This window comes from Sander vitreus, chromosome 2 (genome assembly GCF_031162955.1).
Source record: "Sander vitreus isolate 19-12246 chromosome 2, sanVit1, whole genome shotgun sequence".
Taxonomy (NCBI): domain Eukaryota; kingdom Metazoa; phylum Chordata; class Actinopteri; order Perciformes; family Percidae; genus Sander; species Sander vitreus.
The window spans coordinates 17,599,933-17,614,102 of NC_135856.1; the positions used below are offsets into that span (position 1 = coordinate 17,599,933).

General features: G+C 40.3%; 2 protein-coding genes across 3 annotated transcripts; one reads left to right on the forward strand and one right to left on the reverse strand.

Annotated features, from left to right (window-relative positions):
- The first annotated feature begins 1,847 nt into the window (after nucleotides 1-1,847).
- On the forward strand, nucleotides 1,848-12,331 carry triobpa (TRIO and F-actin binding protein a). 2 transcript variants are annotated; one of them, XM_078281351.1, is made up of 11 exons: nucleotides 1,848-2,012; nucleotides 2,235-2,303; nucleotides 2,434-2,523; nucleotides 2,765-2,859; nucleotides 8,450-9,086; nucleotides 9,255-9,489; nucleotides 9,733-9,844; nucleotides 10,001-10,160; nucleotides 10,356-10,469; nucleotides 11,544-11,630; nucleotides 11,759-12,331. In XM_078281351.1, exons 1-11 carry the CDS (start codon nucleotides 1,986-1,988, stop codon nucleotides 11,903-11,905), a joined length of 1,773 nt encoding a protein of 590 aa, XP_078137477.1. In that variant the 5' UTR covers nucleotides 1,848-1,985; the 3' UTR covers nucleotides 11,906-12,331. The 2 variants fall into 2 exon arrangements, with proteins under 2 accessions (XP_078137477.1, XP_078137485.1); XM_078281359.1 differs by lacking the exon at nucleotides 1,848-2,012 and having other exon boundaries at nucleotides 2,806-2,859.
- A 6-nt stretch (nucleotides 12,332-12,337) lies between these two features.
- On the reverse strand, nucleotides 12,338-13,754 carry smdt1b (single-pass membrane protein with aspartate-rich tail 1b). The gene is made up of 3 exons (XM_078281373.1): nucleotides 13,552-13,754; nucleotides 12,723-12,881; nucleotides 12,338-12,554 (listed from the first exon to the last, which is right to left on the reverse strand). The coding sequence occupies exons 1-2, from the start codon at nucleotides 13,711-13,713 to the stop codon at nucleotides 12,744-12,746; spliced, it is 300 nt and encodes a 99-aa protein (XP_078137499.1). The 5' UTR covers nucleotides 13,714-13,754; the 3' UTR covers nucleotides 12,338-12,554; nucleotides 12,723-12,743.
- Between the last annotated feature and the right edge of the window lie 416 nt (nucleotides 13,755-14,170).

Genomic DNA, 14,170 nt, shown 5'->3' on the forward strand with positions numbered 1-14,170 from the left:
TCATCAAGTCAAACTTTTCATTTGTTCAACACTTTTGTTGATGACCAATCACCTGCAAAATTAATGACATTCCCATCAGCCTCAGCTGTACTTTGTGTTTAGTGCTAATTAGCAAATGTTGTAAAAAGCTGGTGAACTCGTAAACATTATACATGTTAATCATCATTGTCATTGTGAGCCAACTCTTCATTCCACATATAATGTAACGTGTTGATAAATCTTTATGAATCTGAGGTGGGGATGACCATAGAAGACTACATTGTCCTGGCTGGTATTCCAACGATCCAGCTAGAGTCGGAGGAAGAGTTTCCAGGGATAAGGAGGAGGAACCAGAGTCCCAGCCCGTGCAGGGACCAGAGGCTTAGGACTTACAGGTTGGTGGTACTATGTGGTACTGTATGGTATAATTGTATAGCATCTATTCACGGATAGCCATAACAGAAGTTCCATGACCATGCATCTATTCTGCATTCTTATGTGGTTCTTTAAACTGTTGCTTTAGCAGCTGGAAGATTTGTAAAAAAGCAAGTAAAGTAGCAAGTAGTAAAAGACTTTGAAGATATCTTTTGATCTGACCATAAGTTATTGCCTTAGTTATGGCAAGAGAAAAAAGAAAGTCCTCTAGAAGCCTTTGCAGAGGAATGTGAAAGTTCAATAAGTAGAAAAGTATGTAAATGTGCGTTTAGTGTGTTTATGTGTTTGTCAAATACTTCTCTGCACTTTAATTTGGCTCTGAAGGTACCAAGATGAAATAGACATCCACAGCTCTAGGCTTGAGTCAGATGAGAGGGGGAGAGGCAGAGAGAGAGGAAGGGACAGACGAGAGAAATGTCGGGACTCTGAGAATGGACGATCATCTCGAAGACAGTCAGCCGCATCTCTTCATTCACAGGTACGACCCAACAACTGCACACATGTTCACAATAAAATCCATATTGAAACAACAGACCATGTAACCTCGTCTTTATGTTCTATAAAGAGTTCAGATTATCGAAGTGGAAAACACAGATCTTCAAAGGTGAAGGAGCGAGCTCCTCCTGAGCGCCTGCAGACACAGGTGAGCACGGTCGCATTACTTTTCTGCATCTGTTTAAATCACAAGTGTTTGGAGGAAAAATGGGTCATTCATAAATTCATTCTAAAGTAGGTCCCTGATATTTATTTCAGCTTTTTTACTTCAGGCGCCTCTCTCATAGAAGCACCTTGTAGGAAAAAAGCCATTAGTTAGCAGTCTATGTTTTAGGGCAGCATGTTCATATGATTTATCATTTTTATATTAATAGATTCTAGGAGGGTTCAAGCCAATGTATCCTGCAGTGTCTGTGCTGCAGTGTCATGCCTAAAACATGCTGAGTCAACAAACACAGAGGAATGGATGAACAAAAAAATGAAACATTCAAAATGTTAAATAAATGCTTTGAATCACATGCAACCATGCAAACGTTTGTAGTAGTTCAGAAGCCCTGACATGCCATTTATGTTAATAAGAGCTACGTGTGATCTCACATTTGTGACTTCCTCATTTCATCTCACACATCATGCATTTTCTTCTCCTTCAATGTCTCTTTCTTTCTGTCATCCTCACACTATATACTGTACAACATGATGCATACATGGTAAGTATGTTCTTTGTGCTAACATGCTTTAAAAGTGCCTGCTTGTTTTTAAGTCTAATAATGTTACATCAGTTCCTATTTCTCTTTTTATTTCCCCGTTTATGAAGTTCACAGTTTGCAAAAGCTACACCTCTTCCTTTTTTACATACCTATTCTGCATTATGTTTCCCATTTTTCATGCTTTATAGTTCTGCCTGCCTCTCTATGCGTGGTTCAGAATGATGATATCTCGAGACACATTCGTCTGTTCTGACAGTTTCCGTTTCCTCTATTACACAATGAAGCATGAGACATAGAACCACTGCCGAATGCTTCCAAAGAGCTTGATCACAATGCTTTAATTACAGGCTCTGTTACTTGAAGGGGTGGATGTCCAGACTGGATGAACATGGCAAGGTAAATGGAAGTTTTTGAAATTTATATTCTTATACATAAAAAAAGAGGGTATTGTCATTTTCTCTTCTAATTCCTGTATAACCATGCACAATCTGATACACTAGACAGAGTACAAAAACCAAGAACAAGACTCAACCCCTAAACTATCTTTAAAGATGTGTACATACGAAAGTAAAAAAGTCATTAATTTAATGTTGTCTATGTTTACTGTGTTTTGCTCAGTGGAGGAAACACTGGTTTGTTCTGGGTGATACTTCGCTGAGGTACTACAGAGACTCGGAGGCTGAGGAGGTAGGAGCTGATATGTGACATTAAAGTAATTTCTGATTTGTAGGAAGATTTACTAGATGTTAACCTATAGCAATTGATTTCAATCTACATACAGTCATTTGAAAGGGTTTCAAACTTATTTGTGCTGCAGTCAGATGATCTGGACGGAGCGATCAACCTGACATCCTGTTTAAATGTGTCAGACTGTGACGTAGAGAAGAACTATGGACTCCAAATACAAGTATGTATTCACTGTACTTTTGCTCATTGTCTTGTACAGTACACCATCAGACAGATGGACAGTCAGATGTCCCCCACACCTCCCCCCATTTCCACATCAATTAAATGTTTGGCTGCTTCCTGTTTAACAGTGTGTGTGTGTGTGTGTGTGTGTGTGTGTGTGTGTGTGTGTGTGTGTGTGTGTGTGTGTGTGTGTGTGCGTGCGTGCGTGCGTCTTTGCTCTGTCTTTTGATCTCCTCCAGACAAAGAGAGCAGTGTTCACTCTCTCTGTTATGACCTCCAGAATACGGCGGAACTGGGTGAAGTTACTAAAGCAGGCGATCCAGAACACCACGTGGTGAGTCTGACTTTATTCTGGGAGATGGTTGAGGAGGAAGTATTCAGATCTTTTACTTCAACGCATAATGTGTAACATTTCTGCATAAAAATGTCTAAAAGCGACTAGATCTAATTTATATATTTTGTTGAGTTGTGTACTTAAATTTTCCCAAATGTTTCCAACAAATTTTCTAAGCCAAAGAAATCTGCAATTTTCTTCAGGGTAACGGTCCGTTACCTTTACATTTGGTCTGTCAATTATGGCGTTATATCCCCTTTGCGCATGTGACAGCATTATGGTTGTCTGCCAGAAGCTGTCACAATTTGACTTTTTATCTAGTTTTAAGCCACATTTTCACGATTACGTCTGAGGATCTTAAGTTATTCAATTCAATTCCATTTTTTTTATAGTATCAAATCATAACAAGAGTTATCTCGAGACACTTTACAGCTAGAGTAGGTCTAGACCACACTCTATAATTTACAAAGAGAAACAAGCTAAGCAAACTGTGGCAGGTCTCCGCTGATGAGTTGAACAGCGTCGGAGAAACTTATTATTTTACGTGGAACTGCTTTATTAGGGTTTTTAATGGTTTGTAATCACCTAGTCCGTTTGCTTTGGAGTGGACCACAACTCTGTGGATAATTCAGCTTCCGGCAAAATCTCCTGAACAATGAGCACTGAAGGAATCCTAACCAGGAGAATCTGACGGCAACTCTTCTGAGCCCATGCTACTTCACGACGTCACCAAACTGCGTCTTTTGTTATTGTTTTGATTGAGAGACCCCTAGCAGCAGAAAATTACATATTATATGTCATTGTAAAAATCCTGCATTGAAAATAAAAGTATTATATATTAAATTATTATATTATTATTTCTGATGCTTTAATTTATAAGCAGCATTTTACCGTTGTAATTGGTTTAGTTGGAGAAGAATTTCATATACTATTGGGTAGTTTAATAACATTCCATCATACTATATAAGTTCATCATATGTGTTGTATGTAAAATCTTAATTGGTAAAGTGACCAGTAATTTAAGCTATGAAATAGATGTAGTGGAGTAAAACGTAAAACAAAAATACTCAGTAAGTACAAGTGCCTAAAATTTGTATTTGGGTACTATCAAAAAAAAATTATTCAGATACAATCAACTCCTGCTGGGAGACTACAGTGTACCACAACCAGGAATTACATATTGAAAACAACATAAAGAAGCAAAGTTCATTAAATGACTTAACACGCCAACATTCCAATACTGTACAATATGTAGATACATTACAATAAAATTAAAAAAAATACTTTCTTTGTCCCTTAGGGGGCAATTTGAAGCTAGTTTGCAAACATAGAAATATAAAATTATAACAATGACACTCAAAACAATGTGAAAATACCAAATCTATTCATGTTAAGATTTTCTTTTAAATAAACATTAAAAAGACAAGAGTTAAAGCCAGTGATCGATCCATAGCTGACCAACATTGTCCAATAATACAAGGACACATGATGTCACACAAGTAAACTCACTCTTTACTTGGGCTGTTAACTCTTATGGTTTCTGGAATAGAATCAGTGTAATCTATGTGTGTGAAAGAGGGAATGAAGCCAAATAAATCATACATTAAATTAAGATGGTTGAGGTTCAAAGTTCATTCTTGATCTTGGAAACAGCAGTTAACTAAATAATCTTACTTCAAGGTCCTTTTAGTAGTTATTCTGGAGCTTTCGATCACAAGTAAAAAACAAGACTTCTACTTTGGCTGACAATGCTTACAGAATATGTCATAATTTGATCTGTCATAATATATTACTATTTAATCATAATTAACAAATTACAAAACAGGACATCCTCTATTTTTTTGTTGACATTTTATTCATTAATTTGCAAATCAAGTCCAAAAACAAAATACATTACATACAGCACAGTTAATTAGTTACTGAAGCATATTCCCCTCTCAAAGGCATGAGCTCTTTTCCGTGGAATAATTGTAATCAAAATACAACAGAGGGCTCAGCCCAGTTAACTTTAAAAAAAAGACACTGAAAATCAGACCTATACCTTAGAGTGAACTGTGCCTAATTACATACAGTGGTGTGAAAAAGTGTTTGCCCCCTTCCTCATTTCCTGTTCCTTTGCATGTTTGTCACACTTAAGTGTTTCGGAACATCAAACCAATTTAAACAATAGTCAAGGACAACACAAGTAAACACAAAATGCAATTTGTAAATGAAGGTGTTAATTATTAAAGGTGAAAAAAAATCCAAACCATCATGGCCCTGTGTGAAAAAGTGATTGCCCCCTAAACCTAATAACTGGTTGGGCCACCCTTAGCAGCAACAACTGCAACAAAGCGTTTGCGATAACGTGCAATGAGGCTTTTACAGCGTCCTGGAGGAATTTTGGCCCACTCATCTTTGCAGAATTGTCCTAATTCAGTTACATTAGAGGGTTTTCGAGCATGAACGGCCTTTTTAAGGTCATACCACAACATCTCAATAGGATTCAGGTCAGGACTTTGGCTAGGCCACTCCAAAGTCTTCATTTAGTTTTTTCTTCAGCCATTCGGTGGTGGACTTGCTGGTGTGTTTAGGATCATTGTCCTGCTGCAGAACCCAAGTTTGTTTCAGCTTGAGTACACGAACAGATGGTCGGACATTCTCCTTCAGGATCTCTTGGTAGACAGCAGAATTCATAGTTCCTTTTATCACGGCAAGTCTTCCAGGTCCTGAAGCAGCAAAACAGCCCCCAGACCATCACACTACCACCACCATATTTTACAGTTGGTATAATGTTCTTTTTATGAAATGCAGTGTTCCTTCTCGCCAGATATACTTGGACACACACCTTCCAAAGAGTTCCACTTTTGTCTCATCGGTCCACAGAATGTTGTCCCTAAAAGTCTTGGGGATCATCAAGATGTGTTCTGGAGAAGTGAGACAAGCTTTGATGTTCTTTTTGCTCAGCAGTGGTTTTCTCCTTGGAACTCTGCCATGCAGGCCATTTTTGCCCAGTCTTTTCCTGATGGTGGAGGCATGAGCGCTGACCTTAACTGAGGCAAGTGAGGCCTGCAGTTCTTTGGGACGTTGTTGTGGGGTCTTTTGTGACCTCTTGGATGAGTCGTCGCTGCGCTCTTGGGGGTAATTTTGGGCGGCCGGCCACTCCTGGGAAGGTTCACCACTGTTCCATGTCTTCGCCATTTGTGGATAATGGCTCTCACTGTGGTTCGCTGGATTCCCAAAGCTTTGGAAATGGCTTTATAACCCTTTCCAGACTGATAGATCTCAATTACTTTCTTTCTCAATTGTTCCTGAATTTCTTTGGGTCTCAGCATGATGTGTAGCTTTTAAGGATCTTCTGGTGGACCTTACTGTGTCAAGCAGCTCCTATTTAAGTGATGCCTTGATTGTGAACAGGTGTGGCAATAATCAGGCCTGGGTGTGGCTAGAGAAATTGAACTCAGGTGTGGACAACCACAGTTATAGTATGTTTTAACAAGGGGGGCAATCACTTTTTCACACAGGGCCATGATGGTTTGGATTTTTTTTCTCCTTTAATAATAAACACCTTCATTTACAAATTGCATTTTGTGTTTACTTGTGTTGTCCTTGACTTTTGTTTAAATTGGTTTGATGTTCCGAAACACTTAAGTGTGACAAACATGCAAAGGAACAGGAAATGAGGAAGGGGGCAAACACTTTTTCACACCACTGTACACAAGACATGCTATATAAAGATACAGGTGCTGGTCATATAATTAGAATATCATGAAAAAGTTGATTTATTTCAGTAATTCCATTCAAAAAGTGAAATTTGTATATTATATTCATTCATCACACACAGTGTGATACATTTCAAATGTTCATTTCTTTTAATTGTGATGATTATAACTGACAACTAATGAAAATCCCAAATTCAGTATAGTAAATTAGAATATTACTTAAGACCAATACAAAAAAAGGATTTTTTATAAATGTTGGCCAACTGAAAAGTATGAACATGAAAAGTATGAGCATGTACAGCACTCAATACTTAGTTGGGGCTCCTTTTGCCTGAATTACTGCAGCAATGCGGCGTGGCATGGAGTCGATCAGGCTGTGGCACTGCACAGGTGTTATGAGAGCCCAGGTTGCTCTGATAGTGGCCTTCAGCTGTTTTGCATTGTTGGGTCTAGAGCATCGCATCATCCTCTTCACAATACCCCATAGATTTTCTATGGGGTTAAGGTCAGGCGAGTTTGCTGGCCCATTAAGAACAGGGATACCATGGTCCTTAAACCAAGTACTGGTAGCTTTGGCACTGTGTGCAGGTGCCAAGTCCTGTTGGAAAATGAAATCTGCATCTCCATAAAGTTGGTCAACAGCAGGAAGCATGAAGTGCTCTAAAACTTCCTGGTAGACGGCTGCGTTGACCCTGGACCTCAGAAAACACAGTGGACCAACACCAGCAGATGACATGGTACCCCAAACCATCACTGACTGTGGAAACTTTACACTGGACTTCAAGCAACGTGGATTCTGTGCCTCTCCTCTCTTCCTCCAGACTCTGGGACCTTGATTGCCAAAGGAAATGCAAAATTTACTTCCATCAGAGAACATAACTTTGGACCACTCAGCAGCGGTCCAGTCCTTTTTGCCTTTAGCCCAGGCGAGATGCTTCTGACGCTGTGTCTTGTTCAAGAGTGGCTTGACACAAGGAATGGGACAGCTGAAACCCATGTCTTGCATACGTCTGTGCGTGGTGGTTCTTGAAGCACTGACTCCAGCTGCAGTCCACTCTTTGTGAATCTCCCCCACATTTTTGAATGGGTTTTGTTTCACAATCCTCTCCAGGGTGCGGTTATCCCTATTGCTTGTACACTTTTTTCTACCACATCTTTTCCTTCCCTTCGCCTCTCTATTAATGTGCTTGGACACAGAGCTCTGTGAACAGCCAGCCTCTTTAGCAATGACCTTTTGTGTCTTGCCCTCCTCGTGCAAGGTGTCAATGGTCGTCTTTTGGCCAGCTGTCAAGTCAGCAGTCTTCCCCATGATTGTGTAGCCTACAGAACTAGACTGAGAGACCATTTAAAGGCCTTTGCAGGTGTTTTGAGTTCATTAGCTGATTAGAGTGTGGCACCAGGTGTCTTCAGTATTGAACCTTGTCACAATATTCTAATTTTCTGAGATACTGAATTTGGGATTTTCATTAGTTGTCAGTTATAATCATCAACATTAAAAGAAATAAACACTTGAAATATATCAGTCTGTGTGGAATGAATGTATACATTATACAAGTTTCACTTTTTGAATGGAATTACTGAAGTAAATCAACTTTTTCATGATATTCTAATTATATGACCAGCACCTGTACTATATACATAGTATATAGCCTAAAAAGGACAAAACTAACAAACAAAACAAAAATGATGAATACTTGATGTTTATAATGTTCACATGATCCTCAGTCTAATTTAAAAAAAACAGGCGTTTCATTGACCTGAAAATTCCTGAACACTGTGAGGAAATGCAGACAATGTGATTGGGTGGTCCTTCTGTACCGAACCCCTTCTATCATCTTTCTTCTGATGTGTAACACTACCCTCCTGTCTTTCCCTCACTCTGACCTCAGCCAATCAGACACTGGCAGCATGAAAGAGAACTCCATCTCCCAGAGACCGTCGTCATGCCAACCCCCTGCTCGGTTCATCTGCAAGGACTCTGACTATGAACCTACCACTTCCACCTCCAACACCACAGCTGCAAACTCCCATCAGGCCGACTACCACCAGCAAACTGTAGACAGGGATCTGGACTCATCTCCAACCAGTCAGAGAGAAGAAGGGGAGGGCTGGGACCGCGAGCAAGCCAAGCGATTGGAGGAAAGGAACAAGTGGTTTGAGGAGGGGGTCCCCTTCAGTGAAATGGGCAGCAGGTGGGACTCCATGGAGCTGAAACGGGGGAGTGTTCCTGTGCCTGTAATTGAAACCATGGACTCAGACGTCAACAGGAAGTGGGTAGAATTTGAGACGTTGTCATTTAGGGACATAAGCGCACAGTCTCTCATTGGAGCCCAGGGTCATCAGTCAAGCACCCCACAGGCATCACAGTCTCTCGTTAGCACCCAGACATATCAATCGAGCCTTGAAGAGGCCAAACAGTCTCTCACCGGTTCACAAACTGATATATCGAGCTCAAATGGGGCTCTTTCATCCAAAAATGGAGCTCCAACCATTCAAACAAATGAAGCTGAAGCGCTTCAAAAGGAGGTAAGAAAGAACTTACAGTCACTCCATTAAAAAAAAGTTGAAAGGTGATGACTAGGAACAATAGTAAGACTTTCCTTTAAAGTGTCTTCAATGCAAGGAAATTATGTGAGTGATGTACATCTCAATGTTTTTCCTCCTTCGTATACTCTCTATAAATCCATCTCCCAGGCCCTCTCACTTCGAAAGCAAGTGGAGAGCATTAAGAGGGAGCGTGCAACCATGGGGATAGAGGTGGACAGCCCGTGTGGCCCCGGGGCCCCCTGCAGGGCCAGACTAGAAGCCATGGAAGTAGCCCATTGGAAAACACTGCAGGAGCTGCAGGAGAAACACGTGAGGGAGATCAGGGAGCTGGAAGAGCAGAGAGACAGGATGCTGCAGGAGGAGAGCCAGACAGCTGCTAAAGGTAAGACAGGAAGTACAGTAGTATCATGCAACAGTAGCACCTGGGGGCAGTTTACATCTCTTCCTTATGCCTCTTTTGATAAATAAATCTTGCAACCAGTATTTATTAACTGTATTTATGTCTTTTAAGTTTATGTTGTGCTCTCGATGTATGTTCTTAATTAGCTGTCTTGTGTTGTTTGTAATGCTGTGTGTTGAAGGCAAAGACAATTTAAGTAACAAATTATTGAATTATTTATCAAAGCAATGGAGGCACTGAGAGCAGCTCACAGAGAGGAGCTGGAGAGAGAGGTGGAGAAGGCCAGGAGGTTGGCTGGAGGAGCTGCACAGGCTGATGTTTCATACAGAGGCCACATGTAAGTTTATTACAGTCACTCTGTTATCATGCTGAGAGTTGTCTTTATCTCACGGGGCTCTCGCTGCAAGCTTAAGATGTTCTACACTGAGCCGTGACCCCTTGCATGATCATGCATTATATTTCACTCCATAACTCGTGTGTTTGTGCTTGTCAGGCCACAGGCAGATGTCTTGCACAGTGAGTTAGATGTGCTGTCAGAGCGCTACTCTCAGAAGTGCCTGGAGCTGACCCGCACTGAGCAGAGCAGCCAGGACCAAGAGACTGAGCTCGGTCGCAAGGAGAGAGAGCTGGAGCAGCTCAGAAGAGAGAACGAGGTTTACATGCATGCCTGATTTAATTGTTTTAATACAGTACCATACCGCCTTATAGATTGTTAAAAGAATTTACATCAAATTCTGTTTTTTTGTTCTTATAGGGTTAAACTAATAAGGAAGTTACAATATTCATGAGCATACTAGTTCACATTATTTCTCCATGACATAATTTAAGATAAAGAAATCTCTTTTCAGGAGCTTAAGGCCAAAGTGGCGGAAGAGATCAGCCGCATGCGTTATTTCATCACAGGGCAGAGATCGGACACGGTATCCCTTGGCAACACTGAGCGCAGTGCATCAGAAGTAGAGGTATTGATAGCAATAAGTTTAATGGTTGTGACTAAACTCATATGAAAGTAGGTGATACTAATGCATCCTAACTTATTGCTGTATCACAACCCAGTTTTAGTTATTGCACCTCAAATATTAACTCTGGCTTGAAAGACAAATGTTGACATTACTGTCATCATGGGGAAGCAGAAAGCAACATTTGACAAATATGCTGTGGGATTTTCAACCCATTTTAATAAACACTAATTGATCTGAGAATTTGTATTGCTTTGTCCTAGTGACCATTTTTGCATTTTTACTGTTGTGTACCCAGTAATGGCTCCCTGTAGCAACATTGTCACAGTTTTTGATAGCCCCATTAGTGTTGAGCATCTGTGGTTGGTCACATTATAGTGCAGCACATACTGCCATCTACTGCTTGAATACCAATGCAGCACATCACTTTGGGCTGCAGTAAAAGGTTTTATGACTGGACTTCCAGTGGTGGAAGATGTATTCAGATCTTTTACTCACATCAGGGTAAAAAATACTCCTTTGCAAGTAAAAGTCCTGCATTAAAAGTATTATCTGCAAAATGTGCTTAATTTATCAAAATAAGGATTTTTGTTATGCAGACAAATGGGCCCTGTAATTGTTATATATTTTTTATTATTGGATTATTGTTACTGATGGATTGCATTAATGTACAAGTAGCTTTTTACTCTTTTAGCTAATTTTAACTACATTGTATACGTTTGGGTAGTTTAATCTATAAAAATGCACCATATTTTATAAGCTGATCATATGTCTTGTATGTAAAATCTTAAATCAGCAAAGCAACTGTACAGTTGTACAACAGCTGTCAAATAATGCTGTGAAATAAATGTAGTAAAGTAAATAGCGTCAGTGTTCCCTCTTAAATGTACTGGAATAAAGTAACATAAAAAGGAAGCACTCAAATAAAGTAGAAGTAGGCTACCTTAAAGTTGTACTTAAAGTGCTTAAGAAAATGTACTTAGTTACTCTCCACCAGTGTCGCATACATTGAGACTTTCCATATGTACGTGAAAATGTTACACTGCCAATAGTAAGATGTCACATTTTGTTTTCCAGACATTACTGAGAGCGAAAGACAATGAGGTGCAGTACCTTAAAAAAGAAATCAGCTGTCTACAGAATGAAGTGCAGTCTCTCACCAAGGTGATTTATGATCAGACCTCTCAAAAATAATACACTCCTATATGTTGAACATTTACAGCTTTGATTTAAACTGTCCTCCCTGCTTGATTTTGATGTGTCTTCCATACTTGTTCCAACCCTTACTCTAGGAGAAAGAAGCCGCTTATGAGCGTTATAAGAAGGCCTATGTAGAGCTGAGTGACACGAGGGGTCGTAGCCAATTGGAGACGGACTCCCTCAACGAACACTTGAGACTGGCCAACGCTGCACTTCAGGAGGGAGCGAGACAGACCTGACCAATGAGGACAATTGTTAAAAACTTACCTTGATGACCAAAGCCAACATAAAAAAAATTACAAAATATCACAACTAAATCATTACATTGCAATAACATGTACTGTTATGACTGGATAAGAGTTAGACTAAGAATGATGGCAACTATTGTGTACTTGGAAACCACTGTGCAAAGACTGTTTAGCCAGCTACACATGATCCGCGGTAAACTGCTCTGCGCTGGCTGTTCCATTGTTTTCCTGTGGGGAGAGCAGTGTCGCCCAACTATGTGCTCAAAGTTAAAATTATTTCAACTTTCACCTCGTTGCCGCTGACCTTTCAAGGCGCAACCAATTCCAGAACGTTACTGCACTGTGCTTTGCCTCGCTGCTCCGCACCCTACCGCGAATCATGTGTAGACGGCTTTAAGATTAAATAACAAGTGTTTATCCATGTGTAATCGACTCCCTTTATTAAGTTGACAAAAACATGCAAACAGGAGTGAAGGCATAACTAGTAGTTTTGATAGCCTCACATGATATGTGCAAAAAAATGAATTTAGCGAAAACAACTATTAGCAGAGGAGATGGGTGGAGGGATGTATTTGGATGTCAAAGTGCCCCATCTTCCTTGTGCCAGCTGGTGTGCTCTCAGTCAGTATTGCAAAGCACCCTGTGGATATGAATTTAACAATTAAAAAAATAACTGTCAGCAGCTTTGTTACCAATTGTCAATGTTACAAACATGCCATAAACTACACCCTTTCACATATAGCTTAGAAAACACCCTTTAGTGTTGAAAGGTCAAATAAGGTGTTGCTAATGTGCACTTTGACTTTACCATTTATTTTCTGGAGTTAGCTCAGTCATCATCGTCATCGTCTTCAGGTACAAAGATGTCATGCTCCTCCAAAAGAGCGGCAAAGTTCTTGCTAATCAGAGTTCCCACGTACAGGAAAGGCACCACCACTGCTGTCATGCGGATAAGTCCAAATGGCGTCTGGAAAACAGAAGGGACAAGAGGACTATGTGTCAAGTGACATGAAAATGTCACTGTACTTCCGGTAAACCAGACTACTAACTTGAGGCCCTGTTTTGAAAAGGGCTTAACTGGGGCCCATCAGGTCATTATTTCCTGTGGCCCCACAGCAGGTTTATCCATCCATGGGTGGAGCATACTTAGTTTTGGTAGACATATTTCTTTCAATTTGTTCCTTGGCTTTAATAGGGATTTTTTGTTGTGTTCCGATTATATCGAATTATCTGTATGGGCCATCGTAATCTTATTGGACATCATAGTTCAGAACAAATGACGCGTTCCTGTAATAAACAGATATCCTTCATTGTCCTCGATTTTTCTTGCCTTGACAACAACGCACACCAGCTTGTGTAGCGTTTAGCTTGCTCAAATAACACCATTTATCAGAGGCAAATGTTCCAATTACGCATTATTTCAATGGCTAACATAAAATGTCCACTTAATCAATAATGACAAAAAGTGGTAATTACTTCCTGAAAGTACCTCTACGTTCGTGTAAACATGCGTTCATTGGCTGATTTGACCAGCGCATCTTCTGTCTTTCTATGTGCTACAGCGGCTGTCAATGCAGCGTTAGGTCCCGCCTACGCCGTCGGTTTTCACTCGATAACCAAGGCAGAATAAAACTCACTTTATCCGGTTTCGGTAAAATTGCCCCCGACGGCGTGGATACTACGGTCCTGCCTTGAGTTGTCCTGGATATGTTAGATATTTTCAAGCCGTTGTTACGGCTTATTATCCCCGCATTTTTGGTGAAAAGTCGCAGCGGGAGCCGCAGTATACTCGTCGCCATTTTTTCCAGTAATGTCAGCAGAGTGGGAGTGGCCCAATGAGTGGTCGAGTGTGGGACCGTTGATGTAGAGATCGGGAGCTACTCTCCCTCTCATTGGCTAATACTCGTTGTCTTCGTTGGTTGGATTGGTTAGGTTAGGCTCTAGTGTTCAGAGACGTGTTTCTGCTCGTAGATAAGGCCATATATATATATATATATATATATATATATATATATATATATATATATATATATATATATATGTGAGTAGATATGGTTTCTGCTGGGGTTAGGGTAAGAATACCAAGGTAAGCCAGTCAGAGGCAGAATAAGGCAGAGTATTCAGAATACTCATTCAGAGTAAACATTTCTGATGTGTCTGTTGCTGCACGGTTTATTCACTGGGATTGTCAGAAGGTTTTGAAACAACATTTAGAGCTTCGTAAAACAATGCAATGTATATGTACTGGTAAACATT

Excerpts from the sequence above, each read along its gene's own strand:
- triobpa (XM_078281351.1), top strand. The coding sequence starts at position 1,986 with ATGTCCAGACTGGATGAACATGGCAAG. Across the intron at positions 2,860-8,449 it reads GCGATCCAGAACACCACGTG|CCAATCAGACACTGGCAGCA; the intron begins GTGAGTCTGACT and ends CTCTGACCTCAG. Across the intron at positions 10,470-11,543 it reads GCAGTGCATCAGAAGTAGAG|ACATTACTGAGAGCGAAAGA; the intron begins GTATTGATAGCA and ends TTTGTTTTCCAG.
- smdt1b (XM_078281373.1), bottom strand. The coding sequence starts at position 13,713 with ATGGCGACGAGTATACTGCGGCTCCCGCTGCGACTTTTCACCAAAAAT. Across the intron at positions 12,882-13,551 it reads TTTTACCGAAACCGGATAAA|ACGCCATTTGGACTTATCCG; the intron begins GTGAGTTTTATT and ends TCTGTTTTCCAG.